Genomic DNA, 25,099 nt, shown 5'->3' with positions numbered 1-25,099 from the left:
GTGTACAGTATACACTCTTGCTTTTTGTATACTATAATCTGTATTGTATATTTTCCCTTATGTTGTTTTATACAGTATGAGAATAAATAAATGAATGAATACATTTTTTCAGTGTCTTTGCCTATGATAATACTACGTATCTATTTTGTACTATTCAGTCAAATAAATTAAAATGACCTATAATTGGGGCGCAAGTGGGGCTTGCTATAATCACCTCATAATACTCAAAGAATGATCCCTTATTTTCTAAATATGTTCATATCTCGATGCAGGTACCCTGTATTTATGACAAAGCAGCTGTTACAGACACCATAATGTATTTGGTGTATCTATTTTTAGTAACGGGTACTTTCCGTTCAAAGACTGGTGTCGAATGGGAAGAGGCGCTGGTAATGCAAAATTGCCACTAGAAAAAGATAAATGGCATGATACAGGCTGTGTAAACTGTAAACCCTTAAGTGACTGTAATGAGATAGGAGACGAATTTCATTATTTATTTCATTGTAGTGGTTTAAACAATAAAATGCTTTCTTTGGTGATTCATTCGGGATATGAAGGTAGCGACATTGCAGAAAAAATACATAACCCGCGTTAGCGGAAAAATTACATAACCCGCGTTAGCGGGTTATGTTATTTTTTTCTGCAATGATCGCTACCTTCATATTCCGAATGAATCACCAAAGAAAGCATTTTATTGTTTATATTAACATCTATCTTTTACCTTATTGATAAATTGATTATGAAAAGTAAGTAAACTTCACTAAATTACTGTTAATGTACGTAAGTACGTTAGCTAAAAGAAACAGCCAAATCGTCTCCTGTGAGACTGATTCTGACATCGTCATGATTATTTCGTGCAGTCCGTGATTTTTCCTAGGTCGTTGTAGGTTTGGACCAATCGATAAACAGGGCGTGTCGATTTCAGACCTGTCAATTTCTTCTCAAGTTTCAGCCGCTGTAGATTTTGACCAATCGATAAACGGGGCGTGAAGAGTTCAGTCTGGCTGTTTCTATAAAGCTATGAATTAACTATAAGTTTTAGTAAGAAATAGAGAAAAATAATACTTGGTGGATGTAAATATATATTAATTAAAGATAAGATAGTTTTATAATTATACCGTATATAACTACAAAAAAAATCAAACATTAATTAGTTTCAACAACTTTTTTATTTTTATAACAAAAGAAGTTATGGCTGATCTTTGTTTGATTTTAAATTATATCAAAACAGAGAGAGATGATTCTCAGCTCCTTTTTTTACCCTTCAACAATACTTAGTAAATGCAGTTGCGAAAATAAAGAAGTTTTCGTTGTCATTGATGTAAATGAATTGTACGTTTCAACCAAATACAGATAGAACTGTTTATAAATACATGTAGGTTTGTTCAATAATTTTACCATTTCAGTTAATTATGCATTTCTATGTACTTTCATTACACATGCAGACAGCTGTAAATTGTTATACATGCATATGGTAAGAATCTCATAAGTTGTAAGAACTTGTGTTCGAACCGTTCGTATATTTTTATGCAATAAAATATGTTCAAATCACATTTCAACAAATATTCTATGATTTATTTGAACTCTGCTGATCCCAGTTGTAAAGCACATTTTATGAGCGCTTTAAGGCAGTTATTGTGTATCGTATATTAATGTTTTTTTAACAATATATTAGTTTTCTTGATTAAATAGGGTTACTCTCTATGAATAGAATGATGTACAATATAGTTGTTAACATCACACCATTTTAAATTTTAAGGAATTCGTGTTCATTTAAAAAGTAAACGGTTATATTTAGTAAAGTATGAATTTTGTTAAAAGGAAAACAAACAAGAAACAAAACAAACGAACAAAACAAAACAAACTTTCTAATTCAAAAATAACATTACTATTTTAATGGTTGTATCAGTAAACATTGCATATAAATTCATGCAGGGTGATTTTACAATTAAAATAACAAAACAAAATAATTAAACCCCCCCCCCCCAAAAAAAAAATGGAAACAGGGAATGTAAGGAAATAATTTTTCTTGGAAACTGCATTACACATGCGCAAAAACTATTTTAACTGACTTCAAACATTTATAAGCCTTTGAAAAATAAACCAATTTGAGAAAGGAAGGAAAGGAATATTCCGATATTCTGATATATTAAACACGGCAAAAGAAAAAAGTACATGTAACATTAAGAGTATGATGATTTTCATTGATGAAATGATTTTTTTTATAATAATTTGTTCACGGGCTGAAACAGACAGAGAAGCAATTGAAGCTGGAGTTAATATGGTGGATGCATTGTACGGAAGATTGGTAATGACGTCGCAAACCGCAATCCGGAGTTATTGAAGGAGTCTTCTCGTTATCAAACATACTTTTTATTAAAAGAAATTCATGAAATTTTGACATAGTCAAACGGATCATATTACCAAATGATTCTATCTGTTTAATCAAATTTGACCTTTATATTCATACTAAAATTGATATTGCTTAGCCCGCATTTCCTCTAATTTTCTTAAATTTTGAAGAAATTTTGATTATTTTTATATGCTTCCAATAATAAAATATTTCTGATTTTTATGTATAATGAAGACTTGATATAAAGATAATGTGTTTTACGGTGCTATCGTTCTGGCGAGCGCAGCAAGATTTACACACACCTTGCATCATTGTCAACCTAGTGTTATCAACGAACGTCAAAGAATTTTAGAGAGAGTATTGCTCTACAATAAGTATGCCAAAGGTACTAATTTTAATGGTTATGATACACACGTGCAACCCCTACCCCTCTTCAGAGAGAGAGAGAGAGAGAGAGAGAGAGAGGGGAGGGGAGAGAGAGCGGTCCCTGTTTTTAGGTGTGTAATTTCCCACCTTTAAATTTAATGGTTTGACTATATGCAATATCTACATAAATTTTTTAACAGTTTATTTTTTCTCTTTATTCCTTTTTATTCATACTCTGTCCCGAGTTTTTGCTTCCACCACTTTTTGCTTGATCTTTCGATAATCATAAATAACTTCGTGCTCAAACTACGTTCATCCACTAATATGAAAAATGCCCAGATTATCTGTTTTGAAACGCCCCCTCTACCGCTTCAGGTTTCAATACACATTCCAAAATTGAAAGTCTACGGAGATTTTGCATTGCATCAGCCATTAATAAGCCCGGATGATAACGATAAAAAATTGCGCGATGTATTCCGAATGGAGAAAAGATGTAAATATTTCCCATTATAAATCTCAGTAAGAAAATTGTTTTCGTTCCTGTGAAATTTTATGAGTGAAAATGGATAACTGTTCAATGAAGATATCTTGGATTTATTTATATAATCTCTATATTAAAAATTACGATTCAAAAGTAGGCCATTTTTGGCATAGCACCACGGGTGAAAACATTAGAGAGCATTATGGGACATAGACAAAAAAATTTGTTTGATGAGAGAAAAACTGATTTTAGTGATTTTTTTCCCCACAAAAATCAGTGTATAGAATGGGCGCTTTAAAAAGCTTATAGAAATGTAATTTGATAGGCAAATCATATTTTAAAAACATATTCTGAAACCCTAGTATCATATCATTAGTTCACATTAGTAAACAAAAATCCAACATTAAAGTTATTGTTTTTAAAATGCTAAAACAGACTCATTATTAATCTGCAGCAATTCTGAATTGTGAAACATGGGATATTTTCCTACGCCAATAATATGTAAACGGTGTGACCGTTGGACCGAGCGCAGATTTAACACAGTGCAGTTTGATTTTTGTAGAATAAAATTTATTTGAAACGCACACAGTAGGATCCGCCTGGTTGCGCACTCAAATCATTAGCCAAAGTTTAACTAAACGTCGCGTGCTCAGTCTACATTGTGACGTCATATTTCATACGTAAAACGTTCAAGTTTTGTCTTCGGAAACAGCCGAAGAGAGTAACGTTATTCCGAACTATTTTTTATTTCTTCTTTTATTGTTTATCAAATTAATTCATATGAATGCCGCTGAAATAAAATTAAATACTTTATTCGGTATCTAAAAGATCAGTTCCTTGACCTTAATGTTTTTATTTTCCATCTGATAATTTGATAAGACATACATAGAACATGTCGTGTTTCTTGATTGATGCACTATTGAAAATTATCTGGTTTCCATTTTAATTTCTTTTAATTCGAATTACCTTCTATTGAAACACTGGAACTTATTAAATCGAGTTTAGGGGCAACAAACATCGATAAGTACTGATCAATCAATGATCGAGCTAACTTTTTAAAAACAAAATGGCTGCCAAGATGGCGGCGCCCAGGGCTGGAAGAAATTTTTTTTGGCCTTAGTACCCCTGATTCAACTTTCATTTTTCACTGATTTTCTTATATATACGTGTTACCATTAATCCTCGCTTCGCGAGGCGGGCTTCGCCCGCCTCTCGCTGCGCTCGGTATTACGCCAAAAGTAATTGTTAGATTCTAAACATTGATTACTTTCTAGATATATTTTATTTGTCAAAAATGGACAAAACTCCGAAATCTGTTCCTAATTTCCTACATAATTCTTTGAAAATAACAGTTTAAAACATTTTTTAACATTGTGTTTACCAAAACTTTTAGCCCCGGTACACCTTATAAAACAAAGCTATTGTTATGAAGCATCATTGAAAGAATTTATATCTTAAATCGGTTTGCGACGATGATTGAAGATGCGACTTAGTAGAAGACGTCATTTTACTGATCCTGTAGGTATATATTCTTATTTCACAGGCTGAATAAGATGTTTCTGAAGGAATATGAGCAAACTTTTCAAAAAATTGTTTCTCATTTTTAATTCATATTAACATGATCTCCATCGGATTATGTATTTTTTTCACTTGTATTTAATAAAAGCAAAACAATGGTCAGGCACAATTCATTTTTCAATAATACATGTACTGCCTTTTTTAAAAAAGTAATGGAAAATACTGCCTTTTAAAAAAAAGTAATGAAAAACAAAAATTATAGTCATGCAGAATTATGTCAGGGTTATAGGACATTACCCATCTCTCTCTCTCTCTCTCTCTCTCTCTCTCTCTCTCTCTCTCTCTCTCTCTGTGATTTTTTTCTCTTGATGATTATAGTCATTTTTAGACTATTTTGATCTTCTTTTAAAGAAGAAGAGCTCTGTATAGAAAAGTTGCCTTTTAAAGGTAATATATCTGGGTTTTCCTTCATGCGCGGATCCAGAAAATTTTCTGGGGGGGGGGAGTGTGGGTGGGTGGGTCCGACGGTTATTTGAGTTTGCCGGGGAGTCGGGGGGGGGGGGGTTCCGAGGCATATTTGTGGAATTCTATAATGTATAAATTTAATGAAAATTTGAATGTTTAAGGGGGGGGTGTCCGGACCCCCTACCCCCCTCTAGATCCGCGCATGTTCTTTACTAGTAAATAATACTGTTCATTGCATTATGAATTAAAATTCAAAATTGAAGGTAGATCTGACGGTTAATTTGTTGACCATCTAGCCTCCTTAAATATAACTTAATGTTTTTTTTCGTCCTTTTTAATGTGTTTTTTTTTCTTCACGATCAGAACACATGTTACGTATTAAACCGGCGTAAGTCCTCTCTTATTCAAACATTAATCTTATATTTAAAAATATGTCGTTTTAAAAGTATACGGCAATACAATATTATATAGTTATCATTATTTCAATTTACATGTGTAGCATACGAGTTTAAGTTGCAGATGATTACAAGACATTTGAATTAAACAGTTAAAGCCATTATGTTAATGCTGAAAACTTACGAACGTAACGCTTACAAACGCTAGTTTAAAAGTTGAATTCCTTTATATAAGTTTAGCTACAAGTGTCTAAAGAATCAGAGGAGGTTACCTCTCTTTGTTTGAATACTTGATTTTGTCGAAGACATTTAATTGTAATAAAAACTAACCTCTCAATAACATCGACAAAAAAACATAATTTAAATAACAGATTGCAATTTACATACAATTTACATATATCTGAGTGGGGGTGAACTTCAACTCAGAAACAAGTGTCTGGATAGAATATAATCGCCAAAATACAATTTTTTGAACCTATAACGTTATAGGCCCTAAATTCAGCTTTCAGTTTAAATTTTAATGCAATTATATGCACTATATAGTTATTTTCATCGCACGAAATTATTGTATTTTTGCAAGAAAATAGCCTAATTTTTGTTTTGATTCTTATTGGCGAAAACTTTCTGGATTTGGATTTTCCCGGGTATCTATATGACGTTATTTTTAGAATTAGGCCTAAAACCGGAAATACTCTTCACCCTGACGTCACCATTAGCATAATGGAATCAATCGTCAGCCATTTTACTTAGAAAGCCACAACAAAAAGTCTACTGAAGACAACAACAAGAGTGTTTCTCGTTTTTACGAGAATATAAAATGATGAAGACACTATGGGTTATAGGGGCAACCCTTATTCTTATGGATTTTATATCTGGAATGTCAGGTGAGTAAATATGTGGCCGAAAACACAGGTGCGCTTAGCTTAATGAAGTGCAGTGTGTGTTGTCAATTTCAGGGCATGTAATGCTCATCATTTTGTGCCTCATGCGTTGTATATAAGACCTACATCGTACGATTGGGAACGGGTTGTAGATATAAGATGGTGTGTATACTTATTTTTTAATTAAAATCTAAAATACTAGCTTAACCTGAGTATTTCAGTATTGGGTAATTTTAGTTCCCAGCAATCTTTCATTGTTTTTTTATTTACATTATCTAGTTGAATTAACCGGTCTTTTAACCATGATTTGAAGATAGTATAACAAGGTGTTGTCACAAAAAGATTAACTTTTTCGCAAAAATTGGTATTTTATTAACATATTAATTATTAGAGTAAAAGGAATACTTTACAATAAATAAGTAAATTGTTTTTCCGAAAATTTCTCAGATATACTGAATATAATTTTGTTGTGAAAATGTGAACTTGTGCAAAACATTACCAAAAAGAAATATTGACATCTATATTCTGATTTACTGTGTAATGAATATACAAATTGTAGGTTGTTTTATGAACATCATTAATATTGATACTTGACAGTTTGCATTCCAAGAAGCAGAAAAAAAATCAATAACATTAATCAATAAAATATGTAGTAAAATATTAAACAATATATCTTACTGCAACAAGTGAAACTATTTTATTCCTATGAAATGTATAAATCATTTCGAGTTTAAAATAACGAATTTTTACAGCACAGCTGGCAAATATTTACTGAAAATTACCATAGTATGTTTGATTTGATTTATTTTTTTAAACAGAAAGTTTAGTGTATTGTCCGCTTCATGTATGGATGTACATGTAGTAGCAAGAAGTATCTTTTTGGTGGTAATTTTTTTTTTTTTTTTGGGGGGGGGGGGGGGGAGGGGGGGTAACCAAAAGTCATAGTATTTGTATGTACCACTCAATCATGTGTAAATCATTAACCTTTCTGTGTTCTGTAAACCTCTGATCAGGGTCTGGTAAGTGTTTAGGGAAATGATAGCTGACAGGAGATAGGAGATATGATACAGACATCCAATTGCATCTATGTCAGACATCAAAGAGAAAGGGGCAACCTTGTTAACAACACCACTAATATCTTTTGGAAATACATGTAGATGTACAGGTTTTTTTTTCTTGTGTGCTGTATACTGATTGGTTCATTAACCAGGGAAATTATTTTGTCAGTGGTCATACATTTGTGATCTTTTTATGTAATTGGTTAGTATTATAATGATTTACTGATGTATTATATGTCTGGAATACATCTTACTGGTAGATCTTCTATTATTCAGAATTCTTCTTTTCCTTTATTTCTTTATGTTTTGAGACAATATAAAACTCATGGCACGCAAGAAGGAAATCAATATTTTCTTGATAATTATTTTGACTTTGTCTGCTATTAAATAACATGTCCCCATTGATTTAATTGTGTATGTCACAAAAGAATCTAAGACAAGAATATCTCTTGATTTATAGTTCATAAGGATGAATTAATGAACCTTAATTTATTTTTTTTGGTCATGAGAGCTGCATAGAATAGAAACCTTACGATATGCTTTGGTATATAACATTGTATGTTGGTAGCTTGTCATTTTAAAGATTTTTATTATCAGTTACCATCAGAGAGAAGAAAAAAAGCCTACCTGCCTTTGAATATTTAGGAAGATTATCAATGATTACACATAGAACTCAAAATTAATTTAAAAGGACATTTTTTGTTCACTAAAGTTGCACCAAGAAATGCCCAAATAGATTTAATAATTCTGAGTAAAAGAATATTCCTGGTGGTACTTGCTAACCCTGAGTCATACTTATATAGGTGATTCTAGGTAGGTTCGCATAATGTATGTAGGTGGATGGTCCTATCTATCAAAGGCCTTTGTGTATCTGACTACAATAGTCCCCCAGGGAAGGGAATACACACAAATTTCATGAATGAAGTCAGCCCATGCAGTCACTCTGTGTCTGACAATTCTTGTCTTGAGGGGGTTGATTGTCCTAGCTAGCTAGCTACTCGAGAAACTTGAGTTTTGATAAATTCATAAGATCAAGAAACATAAATTAGCACCTGCATGTGGCATTTGTTCATTTTCAGGAGTGTCTTAATATGCATGTCTTTGTTTTTTCCATTTGTTGTTAATTGAAGGTTTTATCCCAAAGACAGGTGTTAGATAAATAAATTGGAATGAACATCACTGTAAAGTAGAACTAAATGTGTGCTTTATACATGTATGTACAATATAGTTAATATGCCCCTCGACAAATTGAGAAAATAAATGTTGAATTAAAACTGAAATGCTAATTAACAATCATTTTTTCCAAGATGAATATGACTTGCTAGGTATTAAAGAATGATGCTGGCATTACTGTTTTTTTATTGTTGTTTTTTTTTTGAAGCGGTAGAGATGTTTGATCAAATCTAATATTTTTTAAAACCTTGCAATTTAAAAAAAGATGCTCTCTCAGATTATCATAATCTTTTTTAACGTTTTCAAGAAATCATTGAATTTTTTTAAAGCATTATGTTAACTAAATAAACCTCCCTGTTTTTATAGGGCTACATTTTAAGTCTAGTTTCATAAAAATCTTTTGAATTGCATACTTTTCTCATGCTGCAAATGTAGAATGCCATAGGTGCACATGCATACCAATTAGCCTTGTGATGAATGTGATGCAATCCATTCAAAATGCTGTTTTCAAAATTCTTTTGCCCCAGTTTTTATTCTTAAAGTTGAGACACATAAATTATATTTCTTTAAAATGATTGCATGAGTCATCTGGGTATTGAAAGGATTAAATTCAGCTGCATATGCTAATTCTTCTGTAAAATCCACCATCATTGAATGTCTTTATCATTATCCAATGTCCAAACCAACAAAACCTGTAAAAAAACCTTAAGATATCAATATCTCATTCTGGATGGACTGATATTAATTTTTGATTTTCAACTGAATTTTCATTATTTTGGCATGTATTAAATCAGATTTTTTATCTGGTTATAAGAGAGGGTTATTTTGAATACCCGGTAACACTGTGGGGAGTTTAATGAAGATCTGTTGAATTTTAACAAACTGTAATCATTTCTGAGTCTTTTTGTCCCAATTAAGTTCATATTCTGAATCCTTATTTTCTGTGATAAAAGTGACTTAGTGTTTAAGAAAGAGGAAGTAGACTTATTTTGAGAAGAATTAATACTATTTTATTTTTAAAATCCTTTATGTTGGGTAAAACCTGCATCAATGCAGTATAATTATTAATAGGTAGCTACATTATACAAGTTTTCCAAAATAGCAGTTTTTATTTCCTTCTTCAGAGCCTAATTCACATGATCCAGTGATAAACTCAAAGTTAAAGAATGGCAGGGGACTTCCAGTCTTTCATGGAAACGTCACAGAAGGAAGTCGGGTAGTCCAACTCGACCAGCCACTGAAAGCTACAGACCAGGATGTACAGGGAGGGGCAAGTAAGTGATTGACAGCTCATCTTGAGCCCATGCTATCTGCAAATATTAAAATCTGTTGGAGTTTTTTTTTTTCCTTCACACTTTAAATTCTTATTGATATCATATCAGGTATTACTAAGGTATTGATTTTGTTGCTCAGTGGCATTTCAGTTTTGTAACTTGTTTTTAAAAAAAACACTATTAAAGCTATATAAAAAAAAATTGTTCCCCACACCAGTGTTAGATTTCAGTCAAGACCATAATAATATGTGAGCAATGATTTGATTACAAGTTAACACAAAGTTCAGGCCATTTTGCCTGCTTTCAGTAAATGTCATTTAGGCTTTTAAAGTTTTGTGAGCTAATGACCTGTTGAAGCCAAATTTGCTCCGCTCTGTAAATGTCTAGAGAATAGGCAACACTGGGGCTGTATTGATTTTTGATGTTTTTTACATTTTCCCCTTCCCAAACCAAATATGCACTTAGATAATGCAGTAACTTGTTGGTACATTGCAGTTTTTGGAATCTATGGTTAAATGTTTTGCTTTAACCCCTCTAGAATCGTGTTCAGAATTGATTTGATATAAGTATTGGTAAAAATTTTTGTAAAGCTAGAAGTGTGTTGTTGTACTTAATTGACTTCGCAATATTTCACTTAGGAAAGAGACTTGATTAAAGCTCAAAATTTTTAAAAAATTTTATTTTATTTCTCCTTGTTAAATCTCTAGAATGATAAATGTGGTTGTCTTGAATGCTTGACCAAAGTTTAAACATCAGAAGTCAAGTTACAAGCGAGATACAGAGCTTGTTTTTTTTGTTGTTTATATGTAAACATTAAATATACAGAATACTAAAATGAGAGAACTGAATGATATATAAGTAACACCAGTATTCTCCTATTTTTATCACAAAGAATTTTATTTTATTGTTCTCTGAAATTGTTTACCAGTTATCATATTAAAAGTTGCCTTTGCCCATTTAAAAGCTTTTTCTGTAAATATAAAGTTTTTATAAAGGTTATATTGTAAAAATCTCAACTTTAATTTGGCCAATTATTCATATTTGCCCCTTAAGGATATATACTAGTAATGCATGGCTTTTTAAATTAAGATCATACCAGAAACAGATATTTAGTCATATTTTGAATAAATGTCTTTGAAGTGGGCCAGAAGTAATTTCATGCATAATGACTTCTGGACAGTTGATGAGGCTTTAAATAATGTTCTTGGCTTCATAATTTGTAAGTTTACAAAGTCGCAATGATAACCTGGAGCCATGCATTGCAGATCTAGTTGAACGAATTTTTGAGAAGTTTAATGAGTTTATTGCAATCATGATGTGCATTCCATTAGTTTTGTTCAGGCAGAATTCTTAAAATTTTTCGAATCATATCTGTGCCAATGTATTTATGTAAATTAGTGCAAGTGATTTATGTTCGCCTGCTGTCATGGCGCCTGTATAGTTTCTTCATAGGAAAAAATAAGAAAAATTTAAAAAAAACTCTTAATTTTTATGTGCATGCATGAAATGCAAAACACCCAAATGGAATTTCAGTTATTCATGTAATAGAAGATGTCATGATTTTATTTGTTTTTGAAAAAAAAAATTTTTTTTAATTGTAGGATTTATATGTGGATACAGAGTTATTTCCCCTCGCAAAAACATTCCATTTACAGTGGAACTGCTAGACAGAACCACTGGGGAGGCACAGGTGAAAGTGGCTGAAGGTCGAAAGGTCTCATTCGAAAAGCGGAAACGCTACAAGTTCTCCGTAATTGCATACGATTGTGGACAACCTGCCCGCGAATCAAACAGGTAATTCAAGTTGGTCTTCACAGTCCATTAGCCAGGTGTATGAAGAACAAACAAAAACTTTTTGACAACTGAAATTTTCCATTTTTGGAGAAGATGATACCTCATGGTACATGTACCTTGACTATTTGATAAAAATGTTCACAATAGCCAAGATTTTAAAAGCTAAATAATGAATCATACCCCTGAAAATGCATTAGACTGATAAACCCTGATGGAATTTTATGCAGAAGATATTATGTGATTATTGCAGTTAGAAAAAAAACCCAAATTATATTTGTTAGTGCCCCCCATTGGTTGACCTTTAAAATGTTTTTATCATAGACTTGAAAACGATCTGAAATATTTCCTGAGTTGGGGGTATATCAATATTTGAAGAGTGTCAGGTTTTATTTTTCTCCTGTATGCGTGCATGGACACAAGGACTGACCATTGGCTTGGCTGTTGTGTTGTATTGATTCAGCCTTCTGGAGTCCTTCTATGTAATCAAATGAACAATTGTCAATTTCCAGGCAATAAAACGACAGATTTCCCGTCATTGATCAAATTAACTGGGAAACTCAAATCTTTTTGCACTGTCAAATGTCGGAGAGACTGACACAATGGAATGTTTTTACTGTTAAATAGAGTCATCTACCGGTATCGTACATTGACCGATAAAGGTTTAAAGTACGGCGGTGTAAATTATAGTAATTTATGTAAGTTATTAGAAAAAATTGTTCCAAATGACATTTTGAATGACGAAAATTACAGATATTTCACACATACATTGTAGAATACCTTTTATTACATTTCTTTAGTAAAAGTTAAATTTAAAGAAAAAAATTAGTTCAAGCTTAAAATGAATTATGCAGGATGTCTGCCATAGATGTAGTATTTTTGTGCATGCAAATACATACATGTACATTAACCCCCCATGAAAAAATATGCCTATTTTTCACTTGTTTGTTTTCCATTGATTTCCAGTAAAATAGTAAGCTAGCAACAGATTGATTTCTCACTGGGGAACTAGCTGCTCTGTTTAATAAGGCCCATTTAATACAAGCTGACTTGGGAAACTACATAAAAACTGAAAAAAGAAAGGCAGGTTTTTTTCACAAGAAATTAGAAGGATGGTCATTTAGAGTGAAAAAGAATTCAGTTCTACAGAAAGCTGCTATTGATTTTTGATGGCAGATAGGAAAGTTGATCAAGTCCGGTGTTCATCAGAGGTTTCCTTTCCCCACTGGTAGAGAATCAATTTGGATGTCAAGTTTCATGAAACTTAATGCAGCTCTATAGGTCTTCCAAATCGTGATCATGATGAATATATCATATTTACGCTGTCTATATCCTTGCATGCTGGTAAAGTTTCCGCAGAAAGAGTTATTAGGAGGGCATATCTATCACTATTTAGGAACACAAGTACATGTACATGTATTGTATGCAGCAAACACATGTATTTTAATGTAGGGCTTTCCCTTCCCTTACTTATAGACTAAGATTATAGCTGTGAATAACTTTTTAGTTAGGAAGCATAAATGAGTTTAATACATTTTTTTTTAAAAATTGAAATCAGTCCCCCATCTGCTAGAACAATCCATTCGATCTCTTTGTTCATTCAAAAGCTTCTTTTGATACAGTGCATATAGTACAGGTACATATACATGTAGTATTATACCATGTTAGAGATATGGTACTTTTATAGTAATATTTTTATTAATGAGCTTCACTTTAAAAATTTTTGTCATTTTAAGTGTGCGTTTTGCTTGGGGAAAAACTATTACCCGTTATCGCTAAAAAAAAAAAATTTTCATTAAAACTTGGATACATGTAAAAGTACCAAGCAGTCAATGTGGTCTTTTGTAATTTAGTTACAAATTTGGTATAACCAATGCATGACATTGATCTTCTAACCTCTATACTGATGCGTAGTAAATTATTGAATTTGAGAGAAGAGGAGAAAAGAATTGTGTTTATAAGTAGACAACTGAATTAATCAGACAGAATTGAGACTTATAAGCATGTGGGCTCGTAAACATCTGACAAGAAGGCTGCCTAAGTAGTTCCTAATCGGAAGCAGGGACGGCGTATGGCTGGAATAGCCCAGACACTTTCCTCACCAATTATAATTATTTTTGTGTATTTATGGTGTGAAGTGAATACTTTACTACATTGTATTGGTTTGGTATCGATTCTATGGCCAGAAGATAGAAAGGCAATAAAATTTGTCTGAGCAGAGGATACACAGCTGATAGAGGGGTCAATAACGCAGTCAATAGCGAGAAAATGAAAAACGAGGGTTTTAGGCAGCCAATATCAGAACATGACTCGGGAGTGGGGGGGGGGGGGGGTGGTCAATTTGGTGAAAATGGAGCTACTGCATCATGTTCCTTGTCAGCAGATAGAGTGAATGGAATGGCTGGAATCTTTTTGATGATATTGGGTTAAGGGGGAGGGAAATAATACCAAGGGAAAAATTCTACCCATTATAAAACATGTGGAAATTGATTTGCGATATAGGGACTGATTGGTGATAAGGGTAAAACATGGAATTTCTTGCTCAAATCAGAGTTTTACAGGATATGAACCTTCACAGGACAAAAATACTGTTGAAAATTCAGGAACAATGCATTTGATGTAATAATATGGATATGTGATACAATAACATTTTTATCTATATTATAAAATAGCTAATGTAACAAATAATATCATTTATCTTACGACATAATGCAAATCTTTTTGATGATATATTTATGTAAAATATAGCAAAAATAAGAAAATTATATCACGTTATATGACATGATGCAAATCTTTTTGGTGCCAGACTTATTAGAGACAGTATATTTATTACAAAGTATCATGTTCAGTAGAATAGTATCCATAGTAACAGATATTGAAATGTGAATTTAAGGTTTAATATCTTATCTATTTTGTAGAAAACAGTTTTACCTACCGTGTATTCTTTAGATGAACTTTGCATTAAACATTGAATTTATCTTAAATCTTTGGAGGAAAACCCCCCAACCTTTGGTGTTCATTATTGCTGATCAGATTTCTTGACTTCTTCCATTTTTTTCCAGAGCTATAATTTTCATCCACATTGAAGATGTTGACCGCTTCGCGCCAACTTTCGATAAGCCTGACTATGAGGTGGATATGGAGGAGGATAGATTGTATGACCCCTTGATGACCTTGCACGCCCACGACAAAGACAGGTCAAAGCAGTTCAAGGAAATTTGTGACTACGAAATAAAGAATCCATATGTGCCATTTACCATTGATAAAAATGGTGGGTTTGTTTTGTATAGAATACCATGGTACATGTATATCTGCCATGTCACAACGTTGAATTAAAAATTCAATCTCCTCAGAATCTTAAAAATTAATGTTACAGTAAAGGCTTGCATGGCTTAATCATTTGATTGTGAGGCAAAATGAATATTTCTGATGTGTTAATGGGTATGAATTTTAGTAGAATTAAAAACTAAATGTCACCATGTGTGTTTGGAAAGGACATTTTAATTATTACATGTAAAACTGCCGTTCAATAATATTTTCAAATGAAAATATATTGACTAAGTGGAGATCCTGAGCTATTTTTTTTACTGTATATGTAACTTCACATTAACATCAAAAACAGTTTGAAATGCCATGTGGAATGAAAATTTAAATATTAATGCCAACATCATAGACAGTGTGAAATAAAGTATGAAATACCAAATGCAACTTTGAAATTTTTTTTTGTTGATTCTAGGAAACATTAGAAACACACAGAAAGTCTATTACAAGGACAGACACAATTTTATTTTGAAAATCATCGCCCAGGACTGTGGAGGCAAACCATCCAAGGCAGTATTTGTCAACATCTTGGTCAAAGAGAAATGCAGGCCACAGTGGACAAGTAAGGGGAAAAAACAAGACAGATAATACAGCTGTATAGGAAGCAGTTTTTATAGATTGAAAACTTTAACCCTGTTGAGCTTGTACCTAGACCAGATTAGGATTAGGCCCACTGCTGTTTAATATGTAATGATTATACAAGCGAGACTACTGAAGATAAAGTTGATAAGTATGACCTGTAGAGTAACAAAAGAGGATCAAGATTAAATTAAAATCCTAGGGAGAGGATTATTTAGAATCAAAGTAATCTTGTGTTCCAAAAGGAAATGAATGTCATAAATGAAAAAAAAATGAGATAAAAATGAGATTTTTAGTAGTAGAATTTTGTTTAAAACTTTGTTTAAACGGATTATAGGAAAGGGGAAGGGGGGGGGGGGGGGGGGTGGCAGTATTTAGAAAAGAGCTGAAAGTAATGAAAATTTGAAATTAATTAGATGTTAACCTAAGTATTTATCAGTACCTTCTTTTTTTCTCTCTTGATCATTTTACCACAACACTAATTTTCCCCATTGACTTAAAAGTATCCTCTCTGTTTAATTGTCTTGCTAGATTTCCCAGAACAAATACAGTATCTGGCCAACAGTGGTAAACAGAAGGTGGCCTCCGGGGCCAGCCTCCAGTGGTGTGACCACACCTGTGTCCCTGACCAGGTGACCCTCCAAATGCAACTGGCCACCAAACACATCGGCAAAGGCTGTGATAGGGATACCTACTCCATTACCTCACAGAGGAAACTGTGTGGTAAGCTTCTTGTATAATATTTAATACAATGTACTTTTTTTTTGCAACAACTGACTCTAAATCTTAAATACCTGTATTTAACCAATTTTCTTTAAACATTTTTTTTATTTTTTTTTAAAGTCATTGCAAAAAAAATTGAATAATTTTTTATGTCTATAGCACATTCAAAAATTCTTATTAATGAATGCTCTCCATTGACAAAAAATTTAATAGTTTTATATGTCTATAGCACATTCAAAAATTCTTATTAATGAATGCTCTCAATGACTTGTATATTGTCCTTGGCAGATAATTCACACCAGGTTTTCACCTTTTTACCTTGTTTATACTTTATATTGTTTTCTTCAACTGCATATTTTTCTCAAATAGCACTAATTAATTTTCAAATCTACAAGATCATAGACGCCCAGTGAAATATGAGATTCTTAATACATTGTCAACACCATCAAAGCCAAGTCTACAACAAAAGCTGATTTAAACAAGATTATATATTAGCAATCCAATCATTATTTTTCTTTTACGTACCATTCCAATGATGATTGATTTTACTATATGTCATATTTACCCAGGGATAACATTTAGTAATATGTGTTTGATGTGGCACCCTCTCAGGTGCAGAATTTTTCTGCTTATTAATAAATAATTTTTGATATCATATTTACATGTCAATAAATTGATAGCAGTATGGCAAGTCTATCCCATGGGGATACTCTTGATAGGTAATGGAAATTTTTACGCAGTAAATATGAATCTGTGTTTATTAAGAATATTTCTGTATCATCAATATTTCAGAGGTATCTCAGAATTTTAATCTTTTTATTATAAAGATTATGTAAACAAGTTTTTTTTTTTTTTTGTTTTTTTCCGTGTACTGGATTGGGATGGAAATTGGATATCTCAGAATATAGAATTTCATTTTGCATGAAAAAAGATTACCAGTTACTTATTCTGGCATCTGTGAAATTTTGCAATCCTCTAGGTTTTAATGGAAACATAAAAAAAAAAAATCTTTGTTACATTACAGCACGATTTAACAAAGTGATATTTTTTGAACACCAAAGAACTGGCAATTTTGATTCCTAATAACTATTATTTGTTATATCCGAATAGATTATAAAAGAATTCTAGAATAAAAAAAAAATTAATAATGAAACTGACTTTGCTGTAAGCATGAATTTATTAACTTGGGTTTGCTATAACAATGTTATTATTCTGTACAATTATTATGTGAGATTGATTTTTTTTTTACAGGTAACCAATTTCAACTGTATTAATAGTGCAGTTTAATTTTGTTTTATTTTGTCAGGTGCCAATGACCGTAGTGTGGACCTCCTTCCCTCCCCCAGTCTCACCACTTCCTGGACCCAGTACCTACCCACCGACGACGGCAAGGAGAGTGACCAGGTGTTCTACTTTGACGGCGAGAGCAACGCTGTGGAGGTCCCAGAAAACCGCTTCAACCACACGCTGCGCAAACACTTCACCATTATGACCTGGATGAAGCACGAGCACGCAGAGCTGAAGGACAAGAAGTATCGCAAGGAGCACATCCTGTGCATGTCTGATGGGGAGAGTAAGTATCGACATAATTCAAGGCTCTTGTCTGGAAAATCAGGCTTGAACAAGTGTTATATTTGTTGATGTTTTGTAAAAAGATCTTTTCAGTTTACAAGCTAAGATTGAAAAGTTTTATTGATAGATATTTATTATTTTCAAGTTCAGATAGATTTGATTATGAAGGAAAGTCACAGATGTGATTTAAAAAAAAAATTGATTTTTTTTTCGGTGTGCTTAATACAGACATGAACCGTCATCATTATTCCCTGTTCGTACACGGAGATAAACTGGTTCTCCTGCTGCGTAGGGAGGCAGAGGACGCCTCGGATATGGAGGTCTTCAAGCCGGCGGAATGGAGATGGAAAATCCCGGAAATCAATCAGAGAGATGAGTGGCATCATTATGCCATCAGCATGAATTTCCCACACGTTAGTGTCATTACAGGTCTTACACTTCCTCTACAGACGATAATTGCTCTATCAGTTTCTCATCATATTCTGAAGACTTAAGATAATTCTTGTCATCAATTCATGAAAATTACCATGGCTCTATTTTAATTTTTTTTTTTTTGCTGTCCTTGAAAATAATACATTTACATTGAACCAGTTGTAAAATCTTGAAACACTAAAGAGATGAACAAATATGACTGGGTATAGTTACTTTTAATGGCTCAGTTTGTTTCTTTGGAATGGTAGTAAACTGTCTGATGAGTACCTGTCAGAGAACAATTCTCCTAATTAGTTTTTAAGTTCATTCTTTAGAATTGGATGTTACAAGAGTACAAGTTTTATACAAGATATAATAGTATATGTATAAACTTGAAGTTTCAGCATTTCATCCTTGTCTGTGTGTTGTAGGTCCAGCTTTACGTGGATGGTAACATGGTTATTCCGGACGATGACAACTCAGAGGTTGTTGATGACTGGCCTCTCCACAAGACCAACAAAGTTCAGGACACCAAACTTATAGTTGGAGCATGCTGGGAAGGTGTGTACTCAACATCACATCGCTCATTATTGAATTAGTACATTTATCCCCTTGATTGGACCTGGACAACTAATTTCATCCAGGATTAAGATATAGAAATAAACACTTCAATTTTATTTTTCATCTGTATTAATGAAAAACATTTTTTTTTAATCAGGTGGTCATCATAAATTCAACCACTATTTCCGTGGTTACCTGGCTGGTCTGTCCGTCTTGAAGGGCAAGACGGAGAGTGAAAGAGTGATCAGGTGTCTGAACAACTGCCAGGAAAACTTGGACTTCAGTGCTCTCAGTGCCATGCACAGTGGAACAGTAAGTTGTTCTCTCTGACTGTCATGTCTAATTTATAAATACTTTTAGTGTGATGCAGAATTTTCTTATCTGCTTTATTGATATTTGTTAATTGAATATGTTTAATTGAATATTAGACCAAAAATTGTAGGAGTACATTACGTAGTTATGCTAATGTTTGAATTGTTTTTCCTTTCAGACTGTAAGCTTCAATAGAGAAATGACAGACTTCAGAATTCAGAGTAAAAATGCATCTGAAGTACAGGCTTTATTGAGGGAAGTACACTACATCAACAGCAGGAAATTCCCCACCCCTGGCCGAAGAAATCTCACAGTGACAACTGCAATTCAGTAAGTCTATCATATTTTTTTAACATCTTCATGAAACATAATACTGCATAAACTTATTCTCTTGTACTGGTCGTCTTATTGTGTTGAACTTTCATCCGTAATTGTCAATTTCAGTTGTGGATCGACCGAGATATTCCTCCCAGTGGTTCAAAGCTATATCCTGGTCAGGCCAGCAGCTGAGCCCTCCATCACCATCCGGGGTAGATCCACCCTCAGTAGCACCGTTGACAAGCTGAAGGCTGGGGTACCCATTTTCGAGGACATCAATATTTCTGTAGATTTCGCTGTTGAGAACACAGAGGGCAAGGTGAACCATATTCTTGGAAAGGACGAGATTCAAGGAGATGGTGACCATAACATTGAGCTCGGCAAGGAAGAAAAACTGCAGTTGAAGTTGGAAAAGAAGAAGGCAAAACGTGAGGACTCTATTAAAAACAGATTTTTTTTCTTGCACTTTTCAAACATAAATTCCAGTAAAATTTTGATAATATGGAATGATATGATTTTCAGTTTTCTCAGTTCTTTTATTTTTGCTCTAATGTTTATTAAAATTTTTTATTCCTGTTGTAGAGGACACTACAAGCAAGGTATCTGATGCCCAGTTTATTCTCCTGGACTCGTGCACAGTGAAAGCAGAGCCTACCCTGGACCTGCTGCATGAGAGGCTGGAACTGCCCACCATGATCATGAACGAGTTCAACATGAAGATCGAGGGCACTCAGACCAGGGAAGGACTGGTGATCTCGAGTGAGTGTAGTTTTCAAGACCGAGTTAAAAAAAAATTAATTAATTACCAGTAAATCTATGTAAATTTCTTTGTTTTGAATGGATGTAGATTACCTTGTAAACACAATCACACCTTTCAGATGCTGATAACATTGAGAACTACATTTTGGTGCTGAGGGGAATACGCTATGTCCATGAGAAGGATACAGCCTTCAGGGACCGCAGCTTCCATCTGTCTTGCTCTTCGCAAAATGGTCGTTTCAGCAGCAATGTTATGGATGTCAAGGTATGTAAACATACATTTACAACTTCTTTCACTGATGACAAAATCATCTTTTGAGCGAGAGGTAGAAAAATTAATGCAATAATTACCAGTATGTATCTTTTATGATAATTACTATATAAACTTTGATATTGATGCAGATCATGAAGAGCCATGAGGAGAACAATGTGGTGCTTCCCATGAGAGCTCAGCAAGCTGTTCAGCACATCCAACTTCCCTCCGTGAGTGGTACCAGCAACATGGCTATTGGATCAGCTTCTCCCAGTAAGTAACACAGTACAGCCAATGTGGGCACTGTCGAGAAGAAACCCTCTTTGGTTTCATAATTACATGTAGAGGCTTTCTCGAATAACCTCCATACAAAGAATGAATCTCTGTCAAGAATTAAAATCTTTGCATATTTATACCCCCCGCAAACGAAGTTTGGGGGGGTATATAGGAATCACCTTGTCCGTCTGTCCGTCTGTCCATCCGTCTGTCCGTCTGTCTGTGCAATCGTGTCCGGTCCATATCTTTCTTATAGAGAAACATTGGAAGTTCTTACTTCACACAAAGATTGCTTATGACCTAAGGATGTGTCATGACCTTGACCCAATGTCATTTGGGCAAGGTCAAGGTCACTGGCAGAAAAAATACAAAATCCGTGTCCGGTCCATATCTTTCTTATGGAGAAACATTGGAAGTTCTTACTTCACACAAAGATTGCTTATGACCTAAGGGTGTGTCATGACCTTGATCCAAGGTCATTTGGGCAAGGTCAAGGTCACTGGCTGAAAAAATACAAAATACGTGTTCGGTCCATATCTTTCTTATGGAGAATTATTGGAAGTTCTTACTTCACACGGATTGCTTATGACCTAAAGGTGTGTCATGACCTTGACCCAAGGTCATTTGGGCAAGGTCAAGGTCACTGGCAGAAAAAGTGCAAAATTTGTGTCCGGTCCATATCTTTCTAATGGAGAAACATTGCCAGTCCTTTATCCACACAAAGATTGCTTATGACCTAAGGTTGTGCCATGACTTTTATCCAAGGTCATTTGGGCAAGGTCAAGGTCGTTAGGAAAAATAGTGCAAAATTCGTGTCCGGTCATTATCTTTCTTATGGAGAAGCATTGAATGTTCTAACTTCACACAAATATTGCTTAGGACCAAAAGGTGTGTCCTGACCTTGACCCAAGGTCAAGGTCACTGGCAGAAAAAGTGCAAAATTTGTGTCCGGTCATTATTTTTCTTATGGAGAAGCATTGAATGTTCTTACTTCACACAAATATTGCTTATGACCAATAGTTTAAAAAAAAAATAGAGCAGTTGTTATTTATAGAAAATGGACGGTGAAATAGATTCATCCAATATTTTCTATAATTAGAAAAATACACGCATTATGATTTTTATCTTAGCGGGGGGTATCAATTGTGAGCTTGCTCACAGTACCTCCAGTTAAATATGGCTTAATGTTTGACAAATTTTTCCTCTTGTGTATACAGATGTAGGTATGATAGCCATCATTGTTGTGTGTGTTGGTTTCCTTCTGTTCATGATAATCCTTGGGGTTATCAGGATCCGCGCTGCCCACAGACGGACACAGGTGGTGCAGGTGGAGCCAGAGATGGAGTGGGACAACGATATGAACATCACCGTCAATCCCATGGAACAGGAGACCCAACCCCTTCATGTGAGTATTATCCATGTCAAATTCTACATCTTATGGATACTTGACTACGTACATTGTATATCCCTGATTTTCAGACTTCTAGATCTGGAATAAATTCTGTAAATTCCCTGGCAGTAATAAAATGCGAAAATAGATGTGTATATACAGTGTAGTTTCTTGGGATTTTTTATGTCGCGTTGTATTTAATAAATCTCTGATGTTGGCATGGAATATGCCTTTGTATTAATTCACATATTTAAGCTTCAAAAGAAACAAAATTTAGCTACAGTACTGTGTATTTTTTTGTTTAAGTTTGTCAATTTCCTTGTGTTTTCAGGTTTTCGATTATGATGATGGTGTCGGCAAATCCATGCGAGATGACAGTGACTCAGAAGATGACTGTAGCAGCTATCACGATGATGAAGACGATGAATCTTCGGATGAAGAGACGGTGCCCAAAAAAGAATTGGAGTGGGACAATTCAATCTAAGGAGCTACAAAAAAATCAAACATTATCATTGAACGAACTTGGTATTTTTGGGTTTTTTCTTTTCGTAACTGAACTTAAATGAATCCCACCGAGTTAAAACATTTTGTTGCAATGTTTAGAGAGAAGAAAAGAAATGTTTTATTAGTGGCATTTTCGAATTTTATGGAGTCATATTTTTTCTTTAATTGTATTTAAATTTGATTATAATCACATCATTCACAGTAGAAATTACCAATAATATGGTAAAAAAATATTCTCATGTTTTTTTTTCTAAATTGTTGACTGGAGCTGTTGTTAAGATTTTTGCTGGTACCTAAGAAAAAAAAAATCATATCAATTACATCCCCGTTGGTAGGGTTTAGTTGCTATGGTGAAGTTTTGATGCTTTAATGTCTAGGCTCTCTTTATGTCATTTTACGTGTTGTGTTTTACTCTGTATGGTGCTGTTATTTAACATAAGGAGTACTTTTTCCCCTCACAGACTTTTTCTTTTACGCAGGTGAAGTATAAAGGAATGTACTGTTTTGGCATACACTTTGATTTTTTTTTCTTTTTAAGATTTTATCAGTTGTAATCATAGGATCTTTTACTCATTTATTTTTTTACTCTTTTTCTCCCCACACTTTTTATCCTTTTTTTTTTTTTTTTTTTGATTCAAGAGTTGTGAATTTGTGTATATAGAATTTATAATAAAAATGTATATATATCATTAAAGAACTGGATGTGAATAATTTTTTGAATCCTTAAAACAAAGAATATATCATATTTTCTTATTTTGAGTTTAACTTTAAAGAATCACTTTTTACAACATTCCATTTTATTTATAGGTCAGTAATTGATAGTTTATACACCTTTCATATTTATTTTAACTTACTAAGTACATGTACATTAACTTTAGGAATTTTACACAGCAGGGCTACCCTGTAGGTTATGTAACAATATGTGTTGTGACTAATAATGTTTGTAAACAAAAAAAAAATTGTCTTTTCCATGCATAGCAAAGCAATCTCAACAAAGTATTTTCTATACATTGTATAACATATTTTCCTTGTATCATTAGAAATTGATTCCCTGAAAACAGTTGTAAACAATGATTCTGAGTTTGTTTATACATGTAGTTTTCAGTCATCATGGCTAAATTTTTGTCAGAAAGAAAAAATTATTTCTCTTTTTTTAATGCAGAGTATATGCCATGAATTCTTTTTTTACTACCTGTTGAAAAACATTATTAAATTAAAAGATATGGAAATTATTCTCTTTACCTCACTGGACATGCATGTAAGTAGATGAACTGACAGCAGTTAGAAGATACATAAATATTGGGAGAGTTTTTTGGTTGTTGAAGCTGGGTTTCAAGAGGATCTTGTCCATTCCATTAAAGAAAGTTTTGATTGATTTTTTTTTCCTTCGATCTTCTCATTCCATATTGACATTCATTCAGTTAGTCTTATGTTAGCAAGATCAATGTATATAAAAAAGCATGACAAAGTTTCTTCATTCCATATAAGACCCAATGCATGTATAAATATTTTTGATTTCTATGTGTATAGCTTGGTTGAAAGTAAATTAGGGGGAAAAAAAATAATTTCTTTTGCATAATAATTCAAGTTTTGCAATTTTGGATGAACCGATACATCATAAAGTGTAATGGGCATTTTTAGTTTCATATTAATCCGGCATTATTGTTGCTTATTTTCATATCTTTGTAAATTAGGCTTTTATGTTGCATATAACTTGTAACTTTTGAAATATTGGGATTTTTTTAAACATCACATTTTGTAATTGGCTGTTTGAACAATTTTGAATCAGAATTGACACAAACTTAAGTTATGTACACAGTGAAAACATTTGTTACTTTGGCGATATGGTGAAAAAGGCATGTAGTGTGTATCATTTTTATAAATAAAAACAGGCTATCATTTACATGTTTGTCTGATTTATTCATCAACAGTTTACATGGCTGACATCTGTAGTCAGTATTAAGGTGGCTCGATCGATCACTACACCTTGAAATAGTGTCTCAAGTCAGCAGAAAATTACTTTATTAGAATAAAAAGCATGATCCTTATGAAGTAATTACAAGTCCAAAAGGGGAAAAATATGCAATGTGCAATGAAAATAAGGTGTATGATTTTCAAAAATTTAATTCAGTAGATATGAACAAAAGCCTCGGGCAGATTATTTACGGCAGGTGTTTTACAAAGTTCAAGCTTTAAGATACTTGCTTTGTCAACATTGTTCTGGCTATTAAGTTAGTGTAAATTAGATTCTGAAATGTTGAACTGGTGAGTCGGACCTTCAATTGTAAATTGTTGTTCTCCATTGTACCAATGAGCGCAGTTTCTGCGATACATGTATATTTAAATGAATAATTCCTAGATTTTA

The 25,099-nt window shown here is 33.2% G+C and overlaps 1 protein-coding gene across 1 annotated transcript; it reads left to right on the top strand.

Annotated features, from left to right (window-relative positions):
• Window positions 1–6,279: 6,279 nt before the first annotated feature.
• LOC105343475 (calsyntenin-1) lies at window positions 6,280–24,637 on the top strand. Its single transcript, XM_011450870.4, has 17 exons — window positions 6,280–6,462; window positions 9,815–9,964; window positions 11,566–11,758; window positions 14,818–15,026; window positions 15,492–15,638; window positions 16,187–16,378; window positions 17,685–17,951; window positions 18,179–18,363; window positions 18,793–18,922; window positions 19,080–19,234; window positions 19,413–19,564; window positions 19,679–19,980; window positions 20,135–20,311; window positions 20,431–20,576; window positions 20,714–20,837; window positions 22,058–22,245; window positions 22,562–24,637. Exons 1-17 carry the CDS (start codon window positions 6,396–6,398, stop codon window positions 22,712–22,714), a joined length of 2,937 nt encoding a protein of 978 aa, XP_011449172.3. The 5' UTR covers window positions 6,280–6,395; the 3' UTR covers window positions 22,715–24,637.
• Window positions 24,638–25,099: the final 462 nt, after the last annotated feature.

The sequence above is a fragment of the Magallana gigas genome, chromosome 3 (assembly GCF_963853765.1).
Source record: "Magallana gigas chromosome 3, xbMagGiga1.1, whole genome shotgun sequence".
NCBI classification, from domain to species: Eukaryota; Metazoa; Mollusca; class Bivalvia; order Ostreida; family Ostreidae; genus Magallana; species Magallana gigas.
This window is presented reverse-complemented; position numbering and strand designations above follow the sequence as displayed.